Source organism: Rutilus rutilus (assembly GCF_951802725.1).
Source record: "Rutilus rutilus genome assembly, chromosome: 8".
Taxonomy (NCBI): domain Eukaryota; kingdom Metazoa; phylum Chordata; class Actinopteri; order Cypriniformes; family Leuciscidae; genus Rutilus; species Rutilus rutilus.
The window spans coordinates 7662757-7687107 of record NC_140222.1 but is presented as its reverse complement, the minus strand read 5'-3'; the positions used below and the strand labels follow the sequence as shown (position 1 = coordinate 7687107).

Genomic DNA, 24351 nt, shown 5'->3' with positions numbered 1-24351 from the left:
TTAAGGTTTTTGATGAAAACATTCCAGGATTTCCCCCCATATTATGGACTCCAATGGGACCCAAACGGTTCAAGGTCCAAATGACCATTTCAGTGCAGCTTCAAAGGGCTTTAAACGATACCAGACGATGAATAAGGGTCTTATCTAGCGAAACGATCGGTCATTTCAAAAATAAATAAAAAAGTTTAAGTTTTTATAAGCACAAATGTTCGCCTTGCTCTGTTCTGTGATGCGCGTTTATGACGTCACGTAATACGCAATTACGTTGAAAAGGTCACGCTTGACGTGTTTACAAATGTGCAGAAGGAGGACCATATACACATTTTCAAATGTATTTGTGTCAGTTTAAAAAATTGCCCAGTTTTTAAAATGCCCATTTCGTGTGCGTATCCTGGGTGTTTTAATATTAAAAAGCCAAAAAGAACATTTTCTTCAGGACAGAAATTTTTCAAGCTTGACCTTTTCAACGTAATTGCGTATTACGTGACGTCACGAACGCGCATCGCAGAACAGAGCAAGGCGAACATTTGTGCTTATAAAACCTAAACTTTTTTATTTATTTTTGAAATGACCGATCGTTTCGCTAGATAAGACCCTTATTCATCGTCTGGTATCGTTTAAAGCCCTTTGAAGCTGCACTGAAACGGTCATTTGGACCTTGAACCGTTTGGGTCCCATTGGACTCCATAATATAGGGGGAAATCCTGGAATGTTTTCATCAAAAACCTTAATTTCTTTTCGACTTAAGAAAGAAAGACATGGACATCTTGGATGACATGGGGGTGAGTAAATTATCAGCAAAAGTTTTTTTAAAAGTGAACTTCTCCTTTAAGTCCTATTGTACCGAATTTTGGTTGTAGTTCCACCAGAGTTCCACTGGCGGCGATCGCCCATGAGTGCAAAAATGAATGGGAGTCTATGAAGCTAGACGGCTAAATTTGTCTCTTTCACCCGATTGCCGTTGAGAAATTGCAGGTTTTGAAAAGTTGAATGAACGAGTACTTATGTCCTTTCGATTTCTTACAGGTTGAGTTGTTGTTGCCCAAAACACGCTAGCATTCTTGCTAATGAACAGTCAGTTCAGAATGATTGGTCAGTGAAGGACTGATTACGACCAAAGATACCGCTTGATGGCATCCGAAGCAGGGCCAGAATGTTAAGGCGGACTTTTTTTTTTTAACAACAAAACAGAAACTCTTCTAGCACGTGTGTTTCCCTGTGTCAGCTGTGTTGTCGATGCCTCGAGAGAAAAGAAAGTGCAGAGCGCGAAAGCACCAAAGTGACTGAGGGATTGCCGTAAAGCAGTATCTCTGGTCGTACGATGTGTATGAAGCATTGACATTTTAAAAAACTTTTTAAAGCAAATAAATGACTCTAAAAAATCTAACACCCAGCAGTGTGTAATTACTTTGCATCTCCTTTCGAATACAACATTCAAATTACTAGACAAAAAATTAAATCCTGAGAAAAGTGGATTTTGATGTGTATAGCGCCATAGACCTCCATTCATTCTGCACTCGTCCTGTGAGCGCCCTCATATGGAGCCAGAGTGGAACTGCAACCAGTTCAGAAGCCGGAGGTTTACTGAGCGGGAACATGCTCCTGAGAGTGGAACTTCTCCCCTTATTAGTCATTCTCTGGTAACAGGAACTATACTGTACCCACAAGAAGTGTCTGTTTTCATAGTAGCTGTAAGAGGCAAACAACTTGAGTTGAGTTTCAGGAGAAAGGCTTGCATGCATTATTTTAGAATGAATGGAGCCAGGGGTAGATGTGAAAGACTTCTGTGGTTTAGAACAAAGCAGTTAACTGCCACCTAGAAACCACACAGGACCCCTTACAGTCATCTCTGTATGTGTGAGTTTACGCTCACCTGTGAGAGTTGTCTCAATGCACCATCGATTCCACAATCTGTCTAAAAAGAAATGTCAGAGATGAGATATTCAGTTCACTGCTTTTATTTGAAAAGCTTACAGAAGATTCCCGCAACTGCTGGGGGAAAAAAGGATAATGTTAAAACATATAAGGCCAATCAAAAATGTAATTACTTTTTTTTAAATGTATTTTTTTTTTTTTCAGAATTCATTTACACAGATTAACTAGAAATGTATCCATTGTTTTATATAGATAGAGAGAATGATCGAACGATAGATCAAACGATAGACAGATTGAACGATAAGACAGACAGACAGAAGAAAGAACAAACGATAGATAGATAGTGTTTTGGCAATCCTTGCCTCTCTGTACCTCTAGCTTTACTATCATGCACAGGTAGGAGTGAAGTTTTTACGCAGACACACAAAGATTTTCCAGAGATTATTGCAGCTGAGGTTTGTGGTTTATTGTAGTAAATTGTACAAACAGATGAACATACCGGTTGATTTCTTATCTTGTTTCCGGTTGTTTGCGTGTATTCTGATCTGCTAATCCGTGGTCTGTGCTCTGTTGTCTGGTGAGAAGAACGGTGTGGGCTCCCCCTACCTGTAGCTACCACTTCCTGTCACCTATGCCCCCTATATACAACCATGTGCATCTAATCACTGTCACCCAGTGTCCAAAATACTAATATAAATATATCCAAACAAAATAAAATATTATGCCAACAATAAACATACAGTGCTATGCATAAGTTTAGACACCCATGCTAAAGTTGACTAAAAAGAGGAATAAAAAATCATCTTTTGGAAATTGAATTTAATGCCTTAATTTAAAAATTAGGAAAAATCCAACCTTTAAGGACACCAATTTTCTTTGTGAATGAATAATGTATCGTAAATAAATAAATGTTCTTCCTTGGCCTTTGGAATTAAAATAGCCCCACATCATCACATAGCCTTCACCATACCTAGAGATGGGCATGGAGTACTTTCCATAAGATCATCTCTCAATGCAAATCAAACTAGCTATTAGGCTAACTGAAATAAAACCATGCCAATCTCTAGGTATGGTGAAGGCTATGTGATGATGTGGGGCTATTTTAATTCCAAAGGCCAAGGGAACTTTATCAGGATGCATAGTATCCTAAAAAAATAATTAAAAAAATACTTAAAAATAAAAATCTGCCTGCCTCTATGGGAATTTAACATAGGGGTGTCCAAACTTATGCACCCTGTATTTTAAGGAAGAACATTTATTTATTTACGATACATTATTCATTCACAAAGAAAATTGGTGTTCTTAAAGGTTGGATTTTTCCTATTTTTTAAATTAAGGCATTAAGTTCAGTTTCCAAAAGATGATTTTTTTATTCCTCTTTTTAGTCAACTTTAGTATGGATGTCTAAACTTATGCATAGCACTGTAAATGGCTCCTACAGATATATAGATATTGTGGTTAGAAAACTCATGATAATGATAAAAACAAGTTTCTAGAAGACAAACATATGATTTCCTTTAAAGTTCAATTAGGCCTACCTATATAACTTCTGCAATCCAAAAACAGAAAAAGCTGCTGTGTACAAGGTGATGACAAAGAGAAATATGATTGCCAGTAAGTCAACACCCTCCCTCCCTCCCTCCCACCCACCACCACCACCACCACCACCACCACAGGAAGCGGATTTTCTGCTATAAAATAAGCGCGTCTGTATATCAGTCAGTGCAGAAGGTGCAAGTCTGAGTGTTGTGGAGGGCTTTCCCGACTGAAGGAGAATTTTTATTTTTTTCATTCGTGTAAACTCGTATAAATCTATCGATCTGAAGTCAGTTTATAAAAATCTCGCTTAGAAAAGTGGAATAATAATAGTTGCTCGTTTAAAACCGGCTCAATGACACCGATCAATCTGACACTCAATGGAAAACTTTCATAACTACAATGGACTTTGTTTACTCATTTTTTACTCGTACAGAAATATGTTTATTTTAATCTTCGCCGGGTTACTCGTGGACGGTGAGTACATTTAAATGGTTTCGCACTTCACTTAAACTTTAAAGAAAAATAATATTAATTTAGGGCGAATCAAAGTAAAAAAAAATGTCTTTGTGGTCTAGAGGTCTTGAAACTGTCTGGAGATTGTGAAAGAAAAACGTCTTATTCTACAGTGCAAGTAGCCTATTAAACCTTACGAAAATAAACCATGGTTTTGCTACACTAATATAGTTTAACCATGGTATATTTCTTTGCAGTAAAACTGTGGTTATACAAATGGTAATCGATCTTCCAAGAAACCTTGGTTATTACACTTTTACTATAGTAAACCATGGTTAGTTTTCTTAAGGTATGAAACCAACATGATGCTTTGTTTCTGTGCTGATGTCTTGTTCACTATTGCATTAACATTACTCAGGATTCAGTGAACTTACCTGAGAACTAATTTCTTATTCACCATTTTGTTGTTACTGTATCCTGCGGGACTTTAAATCTGTCCTTGGATCTGTAAAGATTTGAACAGGATTGCAGGAGTAATAAGACTTAAAGGAATAGTTCACCAAAACATTAATTCTGTCATAATTTACTCAGTCTCATGTTTTTCCAAATCAATCAATCCTACTTTATTTCTTCTGTGGAACACAAAACTGTCTCTTTTCTTCAGGTGTGTTTGGTGTTACAGGTGAAGTAAAGTCAGTGTTCGTGATGGAGGGAGATTCTGTCACGCTACACACTGATCTTACTAATATACAGAAATATGAACGCATACTGTGGACATTTGGAACCGACAGCACTCGAATAGCTCAAATCATCAACGCTGTCAATAAGGTCTCATTATATGATGATGTTCTTGATGGGAGATTCAGAGATTGTCTGCATCTGGACAAGACTGGATCTCTGACCATCACAAACACCACAACTGAACACAGGGGCGATTATGAACTACAGATCTTTGGTGGAAATGAGGTCCCACCGAAGAAATTCAGCATTATTGTTTCTGGTGAGTAGTTCTCTGGATGCATTTGGTTTGATTTCATTGCATTGCTGTGTCAATAGAGTGAAAAATGTTATTCTCTGATGTTTTCCAGCTCCTCTGCCTGTTCCTGTCATCATCAGTAACTCTTCACACTGTTCTTCATCGTCATGTTCATTGGTGTGTTCATCAGTGGTGAATGTGAGTCATGTGACTCTCTCCTGGTACGCAGGAATCAGTGTATTGTCCAGCATCAGTGCGTCTGATCTCAGCATCAGTCTCTCTCTACCTCTGGAGGTGGAATATCAGGATAAAAACACCTACAGCTGTGTGCTGAACAATCCCATCAGCAACCAGACCACACATCTGGACATCAACACACTCTGTCACACATGTGCAGGTACCACAGCGCTGATATCTAATATCTAATCAATAAAGTTTTAGCAGTTCTAATACTGATATGGTTTCTCTCTTCCATTATAGCAGCAGGTTTGTCTGCAGGTGAAATAGCGCTGGTGTGTGTTTCTGCTCTGGCTCTGGCTGCAGTTTTGTGTGGTGTTTACTGGTACCATCAACACAAGCTTAAACGTGCAGATCAAGCTGGTACGTGTTACCTAGAGCTGATTTCACAAAATAACGCTTAATTATGCAAAATATAGTTTTGTAAGAAAGGTTACATTTACTTCTGTGTTCTTGTTTCATATACATTCACATTCAAGACATTATCTATGTTTTTTGTTTTTTTCTCAGACGGGAAACCGTATAATGAGGACAGTTGTTCACAAAATGGTAAGTTACTGTACAACTGTGTGTATCTTGGTGGTTGAAAGTTACTATGTCAAAAGGTGTTATTTAATGAAGTCTGTGATTTTTGGTTAAAACAGGTGCAGTTCCTTTGTTAGCTGTGGAGACAGACGGTAAGATATCATGTGCTAATATTGCAGGATACTGTGTCTTTGTTCAGCATATGGTTCATGTTGTCGTGAAGCACAATCGAAACTGGCAGCGTATATCCCAGCTAACAAAAGTCTGTTCAACATTTTGCTAGCGTTCACATTAAGTTGGTTATGTTTTGTTGGTAATGGGAACGTTAGAGAATTCCATTCTATTTTAGAATTTTGCAAACAGTTTGAGAATGTTATTTTTTAAATTTCTCTGAACCATGATACTAGGTAGCTATTTCTAAATGTTGAGCGAACCCTGCCAGAACGTTAGCTAAAGATCTGAAAATGTTCACTGTTAGCTGGGTGTATACATTATAAGGTGAGGTTGAACAGAAAAGTGGAGGAGCAGGTTTATAGATTTTCCTCAGGTGAGGGGTGTGACTGAGAGGATGGCAGCGTGGGTTGTAGGAAAGCACATGGGAACTCCAAATAAGGATAATGTACATCCAGCCGGCTGTTATCGCAGAATTAATTTTCTGCATTTTCTGGGTTTAGACTGTTGGGTAAAGACGCTGGGTTCATTTAACCCAATTTGGATTGAAAGTCGTTCTTAATCTGTTAGTTTGCGCAAAAAAAAGTGAAAGAAAGTGAAAGAAAGTGAAAGAGTGAAAGAAACCTAAAATTCTCGGGACAGCAGCATGTGTCCAAATTTTAATCTTAACAGTTCTATTTCATCAGAAACGATCTGTAAACAGGGTTTTAAGTGTAAAATACCGAACTTGTCCTTTAAGATTATGCATTTATAGTTATAAGTTTAAAGTTGAGTGAACTTAAATTTGGAAGTTTACTTGTTACCTTTGTTTGCTTGAATAAGTTGGTGCAATATTAAATTCCTTAAAGTTGAAACCAATAAATCATTTTATAGTGTAGTATTTTTGTTGGTGGTGTGTCTCATGTGACCTTGTTATTTGTACATGCTGTGACTATACAAATCACAACATGTAAATAGGAAAATGTTGGCGTTATTTTGTCAATTATTGGGAGCAGTATGCTAGCTGGAGCCGTTTACCGCCAGTCTTTGTGCTAAGCTAGGCTAGCGGTGGGTGCGTCAGACAGAGTTACGGCACACACGGAGATGAGAAGGGTGTGTATGGACTTATCTAACTCTGGGGGATACGGTGAATAAGCTATAGTCCTTCTTTAAGCAGAGGGGTTATCATGTGTTCTTGTCCACTACGCCACTGGTAGTGTATGTAAATCAGCAATGTTTACTCGTTCTTATTGTTACCTGGACTGAAAAATTCACATTTATTTGTCAGCAAATGTCTGCCGGACGACACTAATAGTGCTGTCACGATACTGGAATTATCAAATACCTTGAAAAATATCTGTGGTAAGCAGGACGAGCCAGAGGGTTGTGAGAGAATGGAGCGAGGCCTCGTATCTCACGGAGGAGAGGAAGCATAAGAGGAGGAGCGATGACAGTGAAGGATGAGACAGGACCAGGCCTGGATTTTACTTTGTGTTTTGTTTATGCCTTATTATGTGTGTGCGGCAGTCATCCGTTGACATCCGCCATTACTTTTGTTTTGAGTTTATTTATTTATTAAAGTTGGAGATACAAGGCTGGTGCGCTGCGCCGGTGACGCTCGATAGTAATGATTTAATTTGCACAATACTTAGCATGCATCAGTCACAGACCCTCATAACAATGACTTAGTTGTTTGGCTAATCCCAAAGTAAAGTGAGTTACAGTAATCCAATCAGTAAAATCTTATTTTTTCGAATTTTTTCTTGACGGAATAGGTTTTACTTTTACTAGTAGTCGAAGCTGAAAGAAGCATGTTTGACCACTGTATTTATGTGAGAATTTCAGGATTTCTTTCTTGTCTAGAGAGTCATTTCCAGGTCTATAGAGAAACTTCAGAGTCAGAATGAAGCTGAAATGATCGCCAGTGTGTGAAAGAGAAACTAAAACATGAGTAAATGAGGTGATGATGAGCTGTTGTAAACTATCAATCGAGTGCTTGACTACACACTGACCCACAACTACTGCATGGATTTGTGCAGGGAGTTGTCACACAGAGGAGAGATGTGTATTTTGCAGATATTACAAATAATCAAACCTGTTTGCTGGGATCTGTGGGGGAAAGGGTGTTGCTGTGTCCTCTGAGCAAATCCAGGTTTCAACCTTTGGATGATGAGCTTTATTGATTGGCATTTCCACAGTCATAAACACAGAGAGCAATGAGGAGGTGTAAAGAAACTGCAGGCTTGTTGGATCATGTTGTGCATCACTTCTCTGTTCCTCTGTGAAATTTGTCCACCCTTTAGAACTTTCTAAAAAAACTACTTCTTTAAACTCCTCCTAGGCTGTTGGTACAAGTCAAATGATATATGCGTGATCTGACAAAAATATTTTTAATTTTGTAATTTTTTTTGTTTGATTGTTTCCAATTTAAGCCAAAGATTTTGGGTGAGTTTAGCCTATGATGAATGATTGACTTATATCTTCAATCTGCCAAGCAAAGGTCGAGCAAAGGTTTTGAGAGCGAATGCAAAGTTTCTCGGGGAAACACAAAGCATTTTGCAAGCGAAAGAAGAGTTTCTCGGCCGAACGTAAACGTTTTGTGAGAGAGCGCTAAGTTTCTTGGGGGAAGGCTAAAGCATTGACTACTTATTTTTCCTCCCAACTCATATTTTTTCCCACCACCATGTCCCTTCAGGGGCTCCGTAGTTATACAGGCTGTAGGAAGTCACAAGGTTAGTTGTTTCCATCCAAAGTTGTGAATTAAATTAGAATGTCGCATAAAAACATTTGCTTAAAGCACCATCCCATGTGTTTCCATAATCACTTCTCAGGACACTGGGACACAAAGTGTCAGTTAATAAAAATTGTCTGCAATTTGCGAAGCCACCGTGTTTATTTTTTTATTTTTGTTAAAAACACTAATTAAACGTTCTGATGTCTGGTGTTTGGAAATACAACTGCGGTTCAATCACATCTGAAAAACTGTTTCTGTTTGTTCTCCAGGTGTGTTTGTTAAGGAAGATAAAATCACGTCAGTGTCAGTGATGGAAGGACAACCTGTCACGCTACACACTGATGATGCTCAAATACAGGGAATGGAGAAGATATGTTGGAAGTTTGCGGATTCCAAAAAACACAACGCTAAATTTGTTGTCATAGCTACACTGGATAAAACGAACAATGAAGAACTTCCATATTATAGAAAAATTCTCAAATTCAAAGACAGTTTAAAACTGAACCTCAACACCGGATCTCTCACCATCACTAACATCTCACCTAAACTCTGTGGACATTATAAACTCCACATCACCAGCAATGGACAGATGAGCATGCATACATTCATTGTTGCTCATGTGAGTAGGTCTTTCAAAGCTTTTAAATGTCTTACTAAGATGAAAACTATTAATAAAGAGTTAAATGTTCTTTGCATCTTTTTTTTTTAATAAACATAGAGATACAATATGTAGTTTTTCTGTCTTTGTCAGTGCTCCATATTTCATTGTGAATAGTTAAAAATCACTGTAGTGGGAAGACTAATTTAATTTGTAGATTGATGGGAACATTCAAATACTTTCCATATTTTTACAGATTCCATTGAGTAGAGAGCGGATCCTAAGCCGGAGACAAACCTGCCCTTGATTCCAGTGTATATACACTTGAATATCATCTACATTTAAATTCCACTGACAAAAATAAACATTTTGCTATTTTTTTTTAACCATCTAACATCCTTAATGAAAAAAATGCCTTAATGATAAAGATAAGGGTTCTGTAAGGCTGACATAAAATGTGTTTTGTCACACTACACCTATTTGTCAGGAGAAAGGAGCATTGTTGTGTTATTGTTGGGTTTAATAACACAACAGTTAATTTGTGTATGTTATTTTAAAACCGCTGAACTATTATTATACTAGTATTTTTGTATTTTAGTATTAACTCATTCCCTACCAGTGTTTTTTTTTTTTTTTTTTTTTTTTTCACAAGTGTAATGGCCCCCCAGAATTTTTTTTTTTTGTACAAATATCTGAACATGCAATATATTAAAAGAAAGAATAGACCCTCTGTTTTATTCCAGCTTCATGCATTCTTTTCTATTCATTTATTCAAAACTTGAATGTGGCATAAAAAGTTTCATAAAAAAAGCAAAATTTTGAGCAATAGCACATTTTTGTCAAAGACTACATCCAGAACGGATTCAAAACATAGATTGAGTAGATTGAATCCGTAAACACCCCTAATATAAATAATAATATAAAGCTATAGCTCGTTCTGGGTCGACATTTCATTCTGTAACATTAGTTTTGATTTATATGCTGTTTCACAAGTTCACATGTTAATGAAATCTGATGTAATATTATAATGCGTATTTGGCTTGCTGTCCGGGGGGTTAGGGCTCCGAGCTCGGAATTCGGCCCGACCCCAGAGTACTCCCCCCTATAAATGTATAGATCATAGGCATCTATGAGCAGGTGATGGGGTGGTGATGGGATGCTGAGAAATTAGTCATGAGACAGGAGGTAAGGGAAGGCTTTATTTATACTGGCTATTCTTGTGCTGATTGGATGATTACCTGAACATGCTCCTCCCGAACTTTGTTACATAAAACTTCATTTAATGTTGATGATCACGTTATTTTACATATACATATGATTACATATGAGATCTCTTGTTTCTGCTTATGTTTTGATCAGGAGATTCAGTAGGCTTACTTGTACAGGAGATGCTTAATAGCGCCCTCTAACAGTGAAAACCGGAAAATTCCGTCCATGGCAGGGAAAGAGATAATAGTTAAAGTAGTATTTTTTTTTTCTGCATATTTTTCCCCTTTTAATTTTCTTTATATAAAAAGTATTTAAAGAAGTCGTGACATGAGAAATCAAATGTGTCTCAATCTTTTGACATATAGACGTATTTGTACCATCAAAACATCATTCATGTTTATTATAGACAAAGCGTTTATTTAATCAAGCAAAAATTTATGAAAATCGAATAAACTCCACTTGTTAAGTATTTTCATGCTACTTATATGAATCATTGTAATAATAATAATAATAATAATAATATATATATATATATATATATATATATATATATATATATATATATATATATAACCTTTTATTTGTACAGTTTTGTAAATTGTATTTTTTAATATGTATATTCATATTAAGTACATGTAGCCTTTTAAAAGTAGGCTACACACATTTGTAAAGAAAAATATTTTTTTATCAAAGCTATGTGTTTGGTCCTTATTGTTCAAAATGTCACACATTTAAATGTGCAGATGTGTTTGTAGATTATATGTGCTGAACTGCAGTCGAATCGAATCATTCATTATTTAAAAATCACATTCCATGCATTGAAATGAGTAAAAAATGATCGTAAGAAAAAAAATTAACGAAATTCAGAAACTTCGGAGTAGAGCAAATCAACTTTCAAACACATTTATGACGGTGGCATCACATTCTTAAGTTAATGTGTTTATGTGCACAAGTTATCTAATGGAAATAGTGTTAATTAAAAAACATACTTTTTCAAAACATAACAGCTTCCAAATTACTCGTAGGCTACACCACACCCACTCGAGGTAACCACTAACCAGGGGCGGGGCTTTGTCGAATCACATCATGACTTTAACTTAGGCTACAGGCACCTTTTTTTCTTCATATGAGTTGTTGTAAACAGAGATACAGCAGGCTATGACTCTTTTGTTAACGGCTAATTCTGAGGATATCCCTCGCGCACACAACACGTACCGACGGTAAGACGACTTTCTAAATTTAAACTGCACGACGTAGAGTTGAATAATATAAGTCTATCATCATTCATTTTCATTGTAGGCTACAACAATGTACTCGTGAGATTATTAAATTAACGTTTCAGTTAGTCATTATGTAGTAGGCTACCATGTTTTAAAGGGCAATGTGTGATAGGCTATAATGACCCTTATTTATGTAGACTATATGTGCAATATATTTTTTTCCCCCACAGAAACAACTCTATTCATAGGGACATTTTTTAATTTATTAATTCAAAATTATGTTTCATGGCCTGTTTCAGTTCAACACCCATTGACAGATATGGGGAAAAAAAAACATAACGAACCATGTGCATAACGCCGTAACTGTAAACAGTAGCCTAAATGCTGCACAACGATTAACGATTCATTCATTCCTTTGAGCAAAATAGCTGTCAGTTAACAGACTTTGACCAATCAAGTTCCCCCTTAACTGTAGGCTGTAACCATAGGCTGTAACAGCCAAGATAGGCGGTACTTATCACATTTGAAAGATATCATAGATACAGACGGTTGGTCTGGGAACGCCCCGTCACGTGATGTGAATTTAGCCCGTGGGGGAAAACATTGCCTTGGCGCTCATTGAAATACACGGGGCAATCATGCCGAAGAGTTGCTGTGTCGTTTTCTGTACCGCCAATAAACAAACAAATTATGAATTGAAGTTCTACATCCTTCCTAATAAACACACAGAACCGGAAATGGGGACAAAATGGCTTTTGAGCTTTCTTTTTTGAGATTACTGTGTGAGTAGATCCCTGTGTGATATAGTAGTGGGTGTTAAACTCGTATTAGGAAGTGGTGGGCTAGTTTTGTCTACATCCCTTACGAAAAAGAAATCTAGTAATCCTATAAGATTTCTATAGTAGTGTATAATACGTATGTGATGTTCTGTAATACCTCTATAGTATGTCCCAAAATACTATAGTATTCCTATAATATTTTGTCCCAAAATACTACAAGATTCCTATAGTTGTTTTTCATAAGGGATGTCTCATTCACATTAGCGTTATCAGGCTCATGACGTGAACCTATGGATGGAGTAGACTGCAGTCTGTGAGTTAGGCTACTAGAGGACTTTAGGGATAACTGTCAGCACAGTCCCTCGGCAACTTCGTACTACTGATCACCGTTTTACAAAAGGATTTAATAGTTTGGAGTGAAGCATACGTACAATTGGTAAGTGACAAGGTTTTATGGAGTTATGCAACATAAGTTGATTGATAGGCTAATGTTACCGCTACAGCTACCGCGATGTCTTGGAGATTCAACCAGATAACTAAATATGTCTGGAAACGACACCTCCGGCCATTTGGTTGGGTCATTGACACAGTTTTTAATTAAATGAGGGCAATCATATGTAACCTATTGCAGTTAATTTTACAATGTACCGTTGCCGGTCGGCAGGCGTCAATGACTCGCAATACCACATTTTTGTCATTCAAATACACACGATGTAAGCAGTGTTTTCCCCCACGCCGACTCCACCCTCGCCACGACCCCAACTATGACTAGAGACTAGATAGTTGGGGGCGTGGCGAGGGTGGAGTCGACGTGGGGGAAAACCATAGACTGTAAAAAATAGAGGAAAACACAGCGAACATCGTGTGTATTTGAATGACAAAAATGTCTTATTGCGAGTCATTGACGCCTGCCGACCGGCAACAGTACATTGCAAAATTAAATGCAATAGGTTATGATTGCCCTTATTTAATTAAAAACTGTGTCAATGACCCAACCAAATGGCCGGAGGTGTCGTTTCCAGACATATTTTGTTATCTGGTTGAATCTCCAGGTAAGACATTGCGGTAGCTGTAGCGGTAACATTAGCCTATAACTCAATCAACTTTCGTATATGTTGCATACTATAACTCCATAAAACCTTGTCACTTAACAATTGTACGTATGCTTCACTCCAAACTATTAATCCTTTTGTAAAACGGTGATCAGTAGTACGAAGTTGCCGAGGGACTGTGCTGACAGTTATCCCTAACTCACAGACTGCAGTCTTTGAGTGTAGACCTCGAACTACTCCATAGGTTCGCGATTGGCCTATCAAGCGAGCCTTCAGCTGATAACGCTAGTAATGTGAATGAGACATCCCTTATGAAAAACAACTATAGTAGCTATTCTGGGACAAAATATTATAGTAATCCTATAGGAATACTATAGTATTTTGGGATACTATAGAAGTACTATAGAGGTACAGAACATCACAGAAGTATTATACACTACTATAGAAATCTTATAGGATTACTAATAGTTTTCCCCCACGGGCTAAATTCACATCACGTGACGGGGCGTTCCCAGACCAACCGTCTGTATCTATTGATGATTCTTTTGGAAATGGCTGAATATTTTAAATTACTTTTTATGCACTTGACATTGCTCAACATAGCCTAATTGTTAATGTTCTCTTGATTTTCAGATGCTGTTTCATATATCTGTTGGTACTGTTAATAGATACAGGTAAGAACAGAGCAAATACTGTACAGTAGTGATGGTTGATTTGCTTCGTGAAGCCAGAGAATGTCTAATAAGGCGAGAAGTTTCACTCTCAGTACACTTCCGGCTTCTGAAATGGTTGCAGTTCCACTTTGATTCCATATGAGGGCGCTCACAGGACGAGTGCAGAATGAATGGAGGTCTATGGCAGTATACCCATCAAAATCCACTTTTCTCAGGATATAATTTTTTGTCTAGTAATTTGAATATTGTATTCGAAAGGAGATGCAAAGAAATTACACATTGCTGGGTGTTAGATTTTTTAGAGTCACTTATTTGCTTTAAAAAGTATTTTAAAGTGTCAATGACGTCATACACATTGTACGACCAGATACTGCTTTACGGCAATCCTTCAGTCACTCTGGTGCTTTCGCGCTCTGCACTTTCTTTTCTCTTGAGGCATCGACAACACAGCTGACACAGGTAAATACACATGCTAGACGAGTTTTTGTTTTGTTTGTTTCTGGTCCCGCTTCGGATGCCACGATGCCATCAAGCGGTATCTCTGGTCGTAATCAGTCCTTCACTGACCAATCAGCGTTCATTAGCAGAATGCTAGCGTGTTATGGGCAACAACAACTCAACCTGTAAGAAATCGAAAGGACATAAGTACTCGTTCATTCAACTTTCGACCTATAACCCATGTTGAACTTGCAAAACCTACTATCGAATCTGAGATTTCTCAACGGCAATCGGGTGAAAGAGACAAATTTAGCCGTCTAGCCCCATAGACTCCCATTCATTCTGCACTCATGGGCGATCGCCCCCAGTGGAACTCTGGTGGAACTACAACCAAAATTCGGTACAATAGGACTTAATAGGGAGTGGGCAGGCTCTCCGTAGACGGGCTCTGGTGAAGCTTAGAAACCTTTATGAATCTTTTGTTTAGAATCAGTGGTTCGGATCGTGTATCAAACTGCCAAAGTCACATGATTTCAGTAAACGAGTCCTGCTGACCATAGACTGTAAGGGGGCGATGATCACTGCAGAACCCATGAATCATACGTGTTCATTGAGATCGACCCGCAGTGGCGAACCATTGAACAGATATGGGTTTTAGCTGATCTCTGATCAGTTTTATAAATTTGTGGACGTTTTTTTTTTTTTTTTTTTACATTCTCTTTATTAAATTTTCTTTTTTACATTGTCACAAAAAAAAAAAAACCTTCAACAAAATTCACTTTGCAAATACAGTGTGCAGAAATATTCTTATATGTAGGCTAAACAATTCATATTTTAACACAGGTAATGATGTAGTGAAGAGGGGGGGGGGGGGGGGGGGGGGTGTTAGCAATTTGTGGACGTTTTAATGAGACAGTAGTATAATTGAAGGAAATAATAGTAGTAGTCTCTTATTGGTTTGTTTAGTTGAGCAATCCATGGAACAAACAAAACAAGCCCTGGAAATTGATAAAAGAACACATATTACACAGACACTTGATAATTAATCTTATTAGATTATTAGATAATTGCATTTGATCGATTTTACAAAAAAAAAAAAAGTAATAAAAACTCAGTGAGTGTTTTAGCGCAATTTTCTCACCTCATGGGATCACAACACTAAGAGATAGTAAATCTTTTCCTGGATTTTTTTTTGTGCGTTCCCGAGATTAGACCTTCCTTAACATAATGCCGAAAACCCGAAGTCTCTAGGTGGTCTGGTTGAGGAGTAGATAGAAGTGCAAGATTGGTGCGCACAGACAGAACAGAAATCATGAGTTAACAAGCGCAATTTTGTCCGGTGGAAAATTGCGCTAAAAACATTTGGATTTGTAAAAGGTGTTTTATGCATGTTTGGCCTGAGTATCTGTTGCAAGTACACCGTTGTGACCAGCAGGGGTCGCCAGAGTTTTGAACACTTAGAAACAGTGAATAATTTTGCGAAGCAATTGGTTCAATTGTTTCGAAGCTTTTCTCCCATCACTATACTGTACTGTACAGTAGGGTACTATGGTTTGAAACTACTAGTGAAATATTTTACTTTGCAGTTTTATGACTTAATACTTTTTTTTGCCATTACAATTTATTTGCAAAACATTTCCAGCATGATTTAAGAAGTTCCAAAGAACATTTTACATTTGAATGAAATAAAATCTGACTGTACAAAGAGTCACTGATCAATGTAAATTTTTAAACAACACTTGATTTCGGACCTATAAATTCAGAAATAATTGTAATATTAAATATTCAATGTGGTTTCAGACTTTTGGACCCCACTGCATAATAATAGAGAACAATTAAATTTATGTAAAACTTAAAAAAAGTTGTTTTCTCTAGCTTCTCTGCATCCGGTATTTGAAGGCGTTGAAGGAGGCTCTGTCGTTTTGCTGTGCAGTCACAGAAGAATTGTACTTGAAGACAGACAACTGACAGTCTACTGGAGACACAACGACACCAGGAATGTGTACGATATTATCCATGGAGAAGTTTCTGTTAAGGAACAAGACCCAGCGTACAAGAACAGAGCAGAAGTTTTACCTGAAGAGCTCAAGAACAGCCAGATCTTTCTCAAACTCACCGATCTTCAGCTCTCCGATGGAGGAACATACATCTGTTTCATTCCAGATGTGGGAGTTCATCACAGTACACGACTGGTGGTCAAAGGTGTGTTGTGATGCCTCCTAATTTTATACATTTGGAGTTTCTATGTGATTGAAATCTAAACAGAGTTGGTATAAATAGTCAAATATGTTGTACAATATTGTTTTGCTTGGCAGATAGCACACCACACATATTTTGGTCTATTATCAAAATATCTAATAGTTTTCAAAGCGTTTAATTGTACTCCTAATTTTTGCCTCCACAGAACGGCCAGTAACAGAACGGCCAGTAACAGAACACAGAGCAGCTCGAGTAAGAAGCCATGGCACAGAAACAAGCCTGGGAACAACTCTGCAACTCCTACTACTTTTATCTGGATTCATTCTGCAATTTATTTGATTCTGTTCATTGTATTGTTCCATTGCTGTATAAATTTTACTTGTTTAAATGTTGTTTGTTGAAAAATGAAAGTTTTTTTTACATTTACTCAGGGATTTTTAAGCCGACAAAGTTTGAACCCCTTTCTTGCTTGCGCAATTTGTAAAGTAAATATTTTTTAATCAAAGCTATGTGTTTGGTCTATTTGTTCAAAATATCAAAATGTGCCCATGTGTTTGTAGATTATGTGCTGAACTGCAGTCGAATCGAATCATTCATTATTTAAAAATCACATTTCATGCATTGAAATTAGTAAAAAATTAGGCTACGTAAGAAAAAAAAAACTAAATTCATAAACTTCATTGAGAAGAGCAAATCAACTAATCAAGTTAGCCTTGATATTTGAGTTTTAGCCTGTAAATCATATCATCCTGTTTTCCCAAAAATGTCTTTTCATAAACAATGCATCAATCTGCCTTTTTATTTATAAAATCACATGTTTTCCGATCGTTTACAAACTTAGATTTTTCTTTCTCTGTTTTCTGTTTGTTTGCTCATTATTTTCACATGTTGCTGGTTAGTTTTAAGCCCATACAACAATGGCCGGAAAACATGCGGCTGATTTTTAAAACTTTTAGGCTTTACATTTTCAGCTCTTCATCGAGTTACTAATTATTTGGAAGATGTTATTCTCACTTTAGGTTTCGTTTCTTGTTGCTTAGGCAAAACAAGGCGATCTTTAAAATCTAATACACAAGGTTTTTCATTCTTCATCTGGCTGCCGCATCACGTTTCTAAACAAAGCAGGGCTTTAATTACGACCCGTAAACAATGCAAACATTTCTTCAACACTTCTATAAAGGGCAGAAAAAGTTTACTTACCACAACCGCGGAAGAAAGAGAAGATGTTTCAAACCTCTTGTTGATTTTAAAATCCCAATACTTGCTGGAAAGGACGTTTCTCATGAAACTGTTTTGATCTGTTTTGAGATCACGTCTCGAGGTCACCATTTTGTAAGGCCCGATATATTGGTCCAATGGAGGCTTTCCAATAACACGGGGAAGGTTATCACGTGTTCTGTCCTCACTCACGCAAAGTATTGTTTTGGTTAAATTTGTAATACATTAATCATATATATTTACTCGTTAATTCATCTGACTCCATAAATGAAAGGTTTAATAATATCTGTGCCTCACTGAAAGTGAGCGAATGTTTGACTATTCCTTATAACCATTAAAGGAACAATGTCAAAATCAGTTAGAATAATCGCGTGTAACAATTTAATATTTCAGATATCAGAGATCAATTCCACAATCAATTCAAATATCTAGAACATGATTATACATTGGTTACACCAAAGAATCTTACCCAGCTTGTACCTGAGATAGAGAGAGAGAAAGGGAAAGAAAGAGAGAGAGAGAGCGAGAGGGAGAGAGAGAGAGAGAGAGGGAGAGACCACCTATTCCATTCGTGACCAGCAAAGAAGAGCCCAGATAGAGCAAGCACACCTTCCTTTATCCTGTTTGCCCAGGTGACATGGGGGATGGGGAAAACCACCCTCAAATGGCTTAACCAGTTTTCTCTAAACTTCTCTAAACCTTATTACCTTTTATTTTATCTATCTGGATATGAGATATCTGTACCACTCACTTTGAGGCATTTCAAATGACACCAAAAACATAACAGTCAATGATAAACATTCACATTAAACCATATTCTTGTGTGAGTTCTTAGTATTTTGCGGAAGTGAGGTCGTATGGGGGAGGTCAAATGGTAATTAGCCCTTTGTCTCAGACCAGGGCCTCAACCAGTATTTTCAGTCTTACACCACCATACATTATAGTTATCCTTTTTACCCGCTTAGAAAAGCGCCACGTTTTATTTTGTGTCACCATGCTTGGTCGTGTAACTACTCGTGTAACTGTATTTAAATAGGGAAAACGTGGAGGTGTTTGGTCGCTTCTAACTTCATCTCTGTTTGGTCCCTAATGAATGAACTGGGCTAAGCGCTATCAAAGTGTCGCCGCGTGCAAGAGCGATTGAGTGCGCGCACTGAGACGAGAGAGATATGTATCAACTCGTCTTAGTTAAGGGAATAACATAGTTTAATATGAAAAAACGGTGCAGTGTTCCTTTAAGGCAAAAATAAAGAAGTTGATCAAATTATTTGCAGAGCGTGTAAATCTTTGAAAACCTTTATTTTTATTTGTGCATTTCGAACACTTTTCATCACAAACACACACATTTTGCTCTCTTTTATACTGTATTTTTTGCGGGTGTAAATCTTTTGCTTGCGAGTTGAAAAGTGTTGTTTGCGAATGAAGCTGTGTCTCAGTGGGCGGGCTCTACCAACCAGGATGGAAGAACCTTTTCTATTGGTCACCCTGGATCGAAGTGACAGGTTGACCACGCCCACTACATTTTCTCACTGCAGTGTCTGAGAGAAGAGCGAGCGAACTTGTAACGTGGCGAGCAACAGGTCATTTACTGATTTAAAGGTTGTATCAGCGATTTCAGGCCCAAACATAAATGATCACATTCATCTAATCTTTCCTAACGATCCGCTAGCTGCCCGCCCCATAAGCATCCCGTCAAAAAAACGCATCTCTGTAGGCAGCCTAGGCTCTGAGATCTTCACACAAAAACAGTTGGTTTCACCAACACTCAAAACCAAAATAAATAGTGTTCCAACAAATCACAGACAGGGGGAGGGTGTTGTGAGGTTTTGCGCTCGTGCACGGCTGCCTATGACGGCTGCACGCGAAAACCTCACAACACCCTCCCCCTGTCTGTGATTTGTTGGAACACTATTTATTTTGGTCTAGGCCTAGGCTTCCTACAGAGACGCGTTTTTTTGATGGCCTGCTTATGGGGCGGGCAGCTAGCGGATCGTTAGGAAAGATTAGATGAATGTGATCATTTATGTTTGGGCCTGAAATCGCTGATACAACCTTTAATATCATAAACTCAGTGGCAAGTGAACTGAAATATTATCTTGTTATGCTCTCCCATTTAAATACTTAACGTTTGCTAAACCAGTGAAGTCGGGCCAAAGGGTCGGGCTTAGTAATCATGTCTGATCTGCCATAACTTCCGGATCATTTCATTAGACTACCTGAAACTGTGATTGTGATTGAAGTCAATATAAAAAGAGACGTTATATTGACTTTTAACATCTGCCAGCAGCCATATCACCCTGTAGCCCAAGACTGGTCTCTCACTGAAGCTAAGCCGGGTTGAGCCTGGTTAGTACCTGGATGGGAGACTTTCTGGGAAAACTAGGTTGCTGCTGGAGTGGTGTTAGTAAGGCCAGTAGGGGGTGCTGACCCTGTGGTCTGTGTGGGTCCTAATGCCCCAGTGTAGTGACAGGGACACTATACTGTCAAAGAGCACCGTCCTTCGGATGAGATGTTAAACCGAGGTCCTGAGTCTCTGTGGTCATAAAAAATCCCAGGCATCCTGGCCAAATTTGCCCCTTGGCCTCTGTCCATCATGGCCTCCTAATCATCCCCATATACTGATTGGCTTCATCACTCTGTCTCCTCTCCACCAGTAAGCTGGTGTGTGGTGGGTGTTCTGGCGTAATATGGCTGCCGTCGCATCATCCAGGTGGAGCTGCACATTGGTGGTGGTTGACCATGTAAAGCTCTTTGACTACCCAGAAAAGCGCTATATAAATGTAACAAATTATTATTAACAATATTAGTCTTAAAAACTATAATGATAATATAGGTAGGCCTACATAAAATACATAACATAAATTTCTTCACACATTTTCTTTCTTTCAATTGTTTTACATGCACTTATCAAGACAGGTATTATATATTTTTCCCAGCAGTTTTTTTTTAACTTTTTTGCTGTTATGTAAGTGCATTTAAACTTTTTCATATTCATATTTAATCTTAAGTAGAATTTTAAATAACAATGACCATCAGAAAATAATCCGGCTGTTGCTTAGTGTGAATTGCTACTGTTAGCTGCTGGTTTAGGCTATATGTCATGTGCATGATCTGTCTGTTAACAAAACTGATATTTCCTACTGGTGGCTCCAGGGGGGTAATCTTTCAGAAAACACTGAAGCTTCCCCGGGCGTCGCCATTGATTAGCGGACCCCACCTGCTGTTAGCATTCCATTGACTCCCATTCATTTTGGCATCACTTTGACAGAGAATAACTTTACATCTGAGGCGTTTAAAGACTCCATTTGTCCATTATTTATTTCTAAAGAAACACGACAATGTATAAAAGGCTCCATTACCTTGTATCTTATGTTATGGCCCCGTAGAAGCAGTTTTAGTAAAAATAGGCTAACGATTGCGTCATAACCACACGACTCTCTGTCGCACAGTAGAGAGATTACCGTATAGACAGGAGGAGAAGCTCGCGGGCAATCGGGGGGACGTGGAGGCAAAATGACAAAATAATTAATCAGAATACCTAGCAAAAGTTTCTCCTGCTCCAAGCTCATGGACAGCTCCTACTCACACTCTCCGTCTCTGCAAGATTCGGAAGGTAATGATTCAGATTGATCTTGGCACAGCTACTAGAAGACAGACGGGTTGCTCACGTCAAATCTACCTCGTCAAGCTCAGTTTGAGTCTGCGCAGTACGCTTGACCATCAGGAAGTGAGAGCTTCTAATTGACTTCACTTTTCTCCATTGAATCCAATGGGGTCGCTGTCCATTTCTTTTACTGTCTATGGGTGGCTCTGGCTGCTAGCTATGCTGTTGTGTTGGCTAATAAAGTCTATTCTGCGGTAAAACAAACTACAGACTGGTTTAGCCAAGTATTTAAATGAGAGAGCATAAGAAGAGAATAATTCAGTTCTCTTGTCACTGAGTTTGTGATTGTATCAAAGTTTGTTATTGGATATAAATAACACATAATAAAACAAAACACAACACATTGTAAAATCCAGGCCTGTCCTCTCTCCATCTTCACTGTCGTCGCCCCTCATCATATGCTTCCGCTCCTCCGTGAGAGACATGAGACCGGTGCGTCGCGCATGTGTTGCTCATCAATAATCACGCCACCGGCTTCGTCCTGCTCGCCAGAGTGATATTACATCAGTTATCTTACCCAGTAAAGGGCCTGTTGCTCGCCACGTTGCAAGTTCGATCCAGGGTGACCAATAGAAAAGGGTCTTCCATCCTGGTTGGTAGAGACTGCCCACTGAGACACAGCTTCATTCGCAAACAACACTTTTCAACTCGCAAGCAAAAGATTTAGACCCGCAAAAAAGCAGCAGAAAAGAGAGCAAAAGTTGTGCATTTGTGATGAAAAGTGTTCGAAATCCACAAAGAAAAATAAAGGTTTCCAAATATTTACATGCACTGCAAATAATTTTATCATTCTCATTCGAACTACAGAAATGTGACCCGGTTTGGCAAACTTGCATAGTGTGGTTATAGCAGATATAGGGCTGCAAAGCGGATCCAGAAGTTTCTTTCACCCTGTTACGACTTGATGAACCACTGATACGATTTTGGAAACATTATTTTAAGGTAAAATAAAAAATAAATAAAAAAGTTATTTAGTGTTGCTCTAAAGCCCAAAAGTTGTCGTCATGGTGAAACCTCCAAACATTTGGTATCTCTAAAAAGAATAATTTTTTTTTTTTAAGCCCAGAATGTTCTTTTCAGGACATGGTGTTTGGTGTCAGACAAATTCACTAAAATAGATATTGTCCATTACAGAGAACACAAGTCTACTCCTGGGTCCCAGGAGGATATAACCACCACACCTCTCCTTAGCAAATGCACTTATTACACTGAGCTTTACTGTTAAGGTTTGGACTTTAATCGTTGGAGAACCCATGTGGAGTTGTGGACTCCTCCTACGAGAGGTGGAGGAAAAGTCCAGTCTTAACGTTTTGCAGATTTGCCCGCTGGTATTTAAATCCCCTTGTATTTCCACACAGCTGATCTAGAGTCCGAGAGTAACCCTCACACACATCTGACAACATGCACCGACGGTAAGACTTTCTCAATTTAAACAGCACGTAGTTGAGCTACGTTTCAGTGTACAATAATGATAATCATTATTAGGCCTATGTGGTACGCTATAGCATTTTGATTTATGATGTCTTAGCAACACAGAGACCATTCTTTCACCATTCACGGGTAAAAACAAACAAAGCAAAAAAATCTAATGAAAACTGTGCATGACGCGAGATAAATTCATTATAATCAACACCTGCAAGTGTGCACTTTGAAGAGTAAAAATTACATAAGGTTAACTAATTCAACTTTATTAAAACTGCATATGGTAATCAATTTGGACTTCTGATGATTGGAGTCATAGGCTACATGTGCGATATATATATATATATATATATATATATATATATATATATATATATATATATATTAAGAAACAACTCTATTCATACATAGGGACATTTTTTTAATGAAAAAAGTCAAAATTCTGTTTCATGGCCTGTTTCAATTCAACACTCATTGACAGACATAGAAAAAAAAGAAAGAAAGAAAAAAAACGTGTATGACTGTGAACTATAAACAAGATGTATTAAATGCTGCACAAAGATTAATTACAGTCTTCATTTATTTCATTGAGCAACATAGCTGTCAGTAACTAACATGATCGGACCAATCAAGTTTACCCTCAACTGTAGGCTACAGCCAAGATAGGCTGAATATAAAATTATGCACATTTGAAAGAGGATATTGTTGATGATTTTATTTTTTTTATGGATAATGATGGCGGAATATTTTGGCTATAATTAGTTTTTATGGACTTGACATTGCTCAGCATAATTGTTATTAAAATGTTCTCTCTTGATTTCCAGATGCTGTTTCATCTATCTGTCGGTACTCTTGATAGATACAGGTAAGAACAGAGCAAATACTGTACAGAAATGTAGGCCTACTGCTTACAAACCTTTATGAATCTTTTGTTTCGAATCAGTTTGGGCGCATGTTTCAAAGTGCCGATTCAGTGGATAAGGCCAGAGCCGTTGTGGTAGATCAAATTTTAATGGTTAATGAATCATGCGGATTCAGTGAGATCATTGAACAAATAATATCTATGGTTTTTTTTTACCAGATCTCTAATCAGTTTTATACATTTGTGGACGTTAGTATTATTGAAAAGAATAATAGTTAATAGTCTCTCATTGGTTTGTTTAGTTGAGCAATCCATGGAACAAACATATTACACAGAACACATATTACACAGACACTTGAAAATTAGAATTAGGCCTATCTTAAAAAAATGAAAATCTTATTAGATGAGTAGATAATTGCATTTGATAGATTTTACTTTCAATAAAACATTTGGAATGGGTTTGCATGTTTGGCCTGAGTATCTGTTGCAAATACACCGTTGTGACCAGCAGGGGTCGCCAGAGTGTG

At 37.8% G+C, this 24351-nt stretch overlaps 2 protein-coding genes across 2 annotated transcripts; both read left to right on the top strand.

Moving 5' to 3' along the window:
* Positions 1-3596: 3596 nt before the first annotated feature.
* LOC311295020 (uncharacterized protein) lies at positions 3597-9812 on the top strand. Its single transcript, XM_084416191.1, has 8 exons — positions 3597-3888; positions 4532-4867; positions 4956-5240; positions 5324-5443; positions 5591-5629; positions 5725-5757; positions 8759-9108; positions 9344-9812. The coding sequence occupies exons 1-8, from the start codon at positions 3792-3794 to the stop codon at positions 9392-9394; spliced, it is 1311 nt and encodes a 436-aa protein (XP_084272317.1). The 5' UTR covers positions 3597-3791; the 3' UTR covers positions 9395-9812.
* Positions 9813-11393: 1581 nt separating this feature from the next.
* Positions 11394-17155, top strand: LOC311295051 (uncharacterized protein). The gene is made up of 4 exons (XM_084416234.1): positions 11394-11516; positions 13981-14021; positions 16335-16661; positions 16864-17155. The coding sequence occupies exons 1-4, from the start codon at positions 11455-11457 to the stop codon at positions 16995-16997; spliced, it is 564 nt and encodes a 187-aa protein (XP_084272360.1). The 5' UTR covers positions 11394-11454; the 3' UTR covers positions 16998-17155.
* The last annotated feature ends 7196 nt before the right edge of the window (positions 17156-24351 follow it).

What these genes read in the sequence shown, in the direction of transcription:
- LOC311295051 (XM_084416234.1), top strand. Translation starts at nt 11,455, where the DNA reads ATGACTCTTTTGTTAACGGCTAATTCTGAGGATATCCCTCGCGCACAC. An exon ending in GGTACTGTTAATAGATACAG is followed by an intron (nt 14,022 to 16,334) that starts GTAAGAACAGAG and finishes TGTTTTCTCTAG; the next exon opens with CTTCTCTGCATCCGGTATTT. An exon ending in TACACGACTGGTGGTCAAAG is followed by an intron (nt 16,662 to 16,863) that starts GTGTGTTGTGAT and finishes TTGCCTCCACAG; the next exon opens with AACGGCCAGTAACAGAACGG.
- LOC311295020 (XM_084416191.1), top strand. Translation starts at nt 3,792, where the DNA reads ATGGAAAACTTTCATAACTACAATGGACTTTGTTTACTCATTTTTTAC. An exon ending in TAAACGTGCAGATCAAGCTG is followed by an intron (nt 5,444 to 5,590) that starts GTACGTGTTACC and finishes TTTTTTTCTCAG; the next exon opens with ACGGGAAACCGTATAATGAG. An exon ending in GGACAGTTGTTCACAAAATG is followed by an intron (nt 5,630 to 5,724) that starts GTAAGTTACTGT and finishes TGGTTAAAACAG; the next exon opens with GTGCAGTTCCTTTGTTAGCT.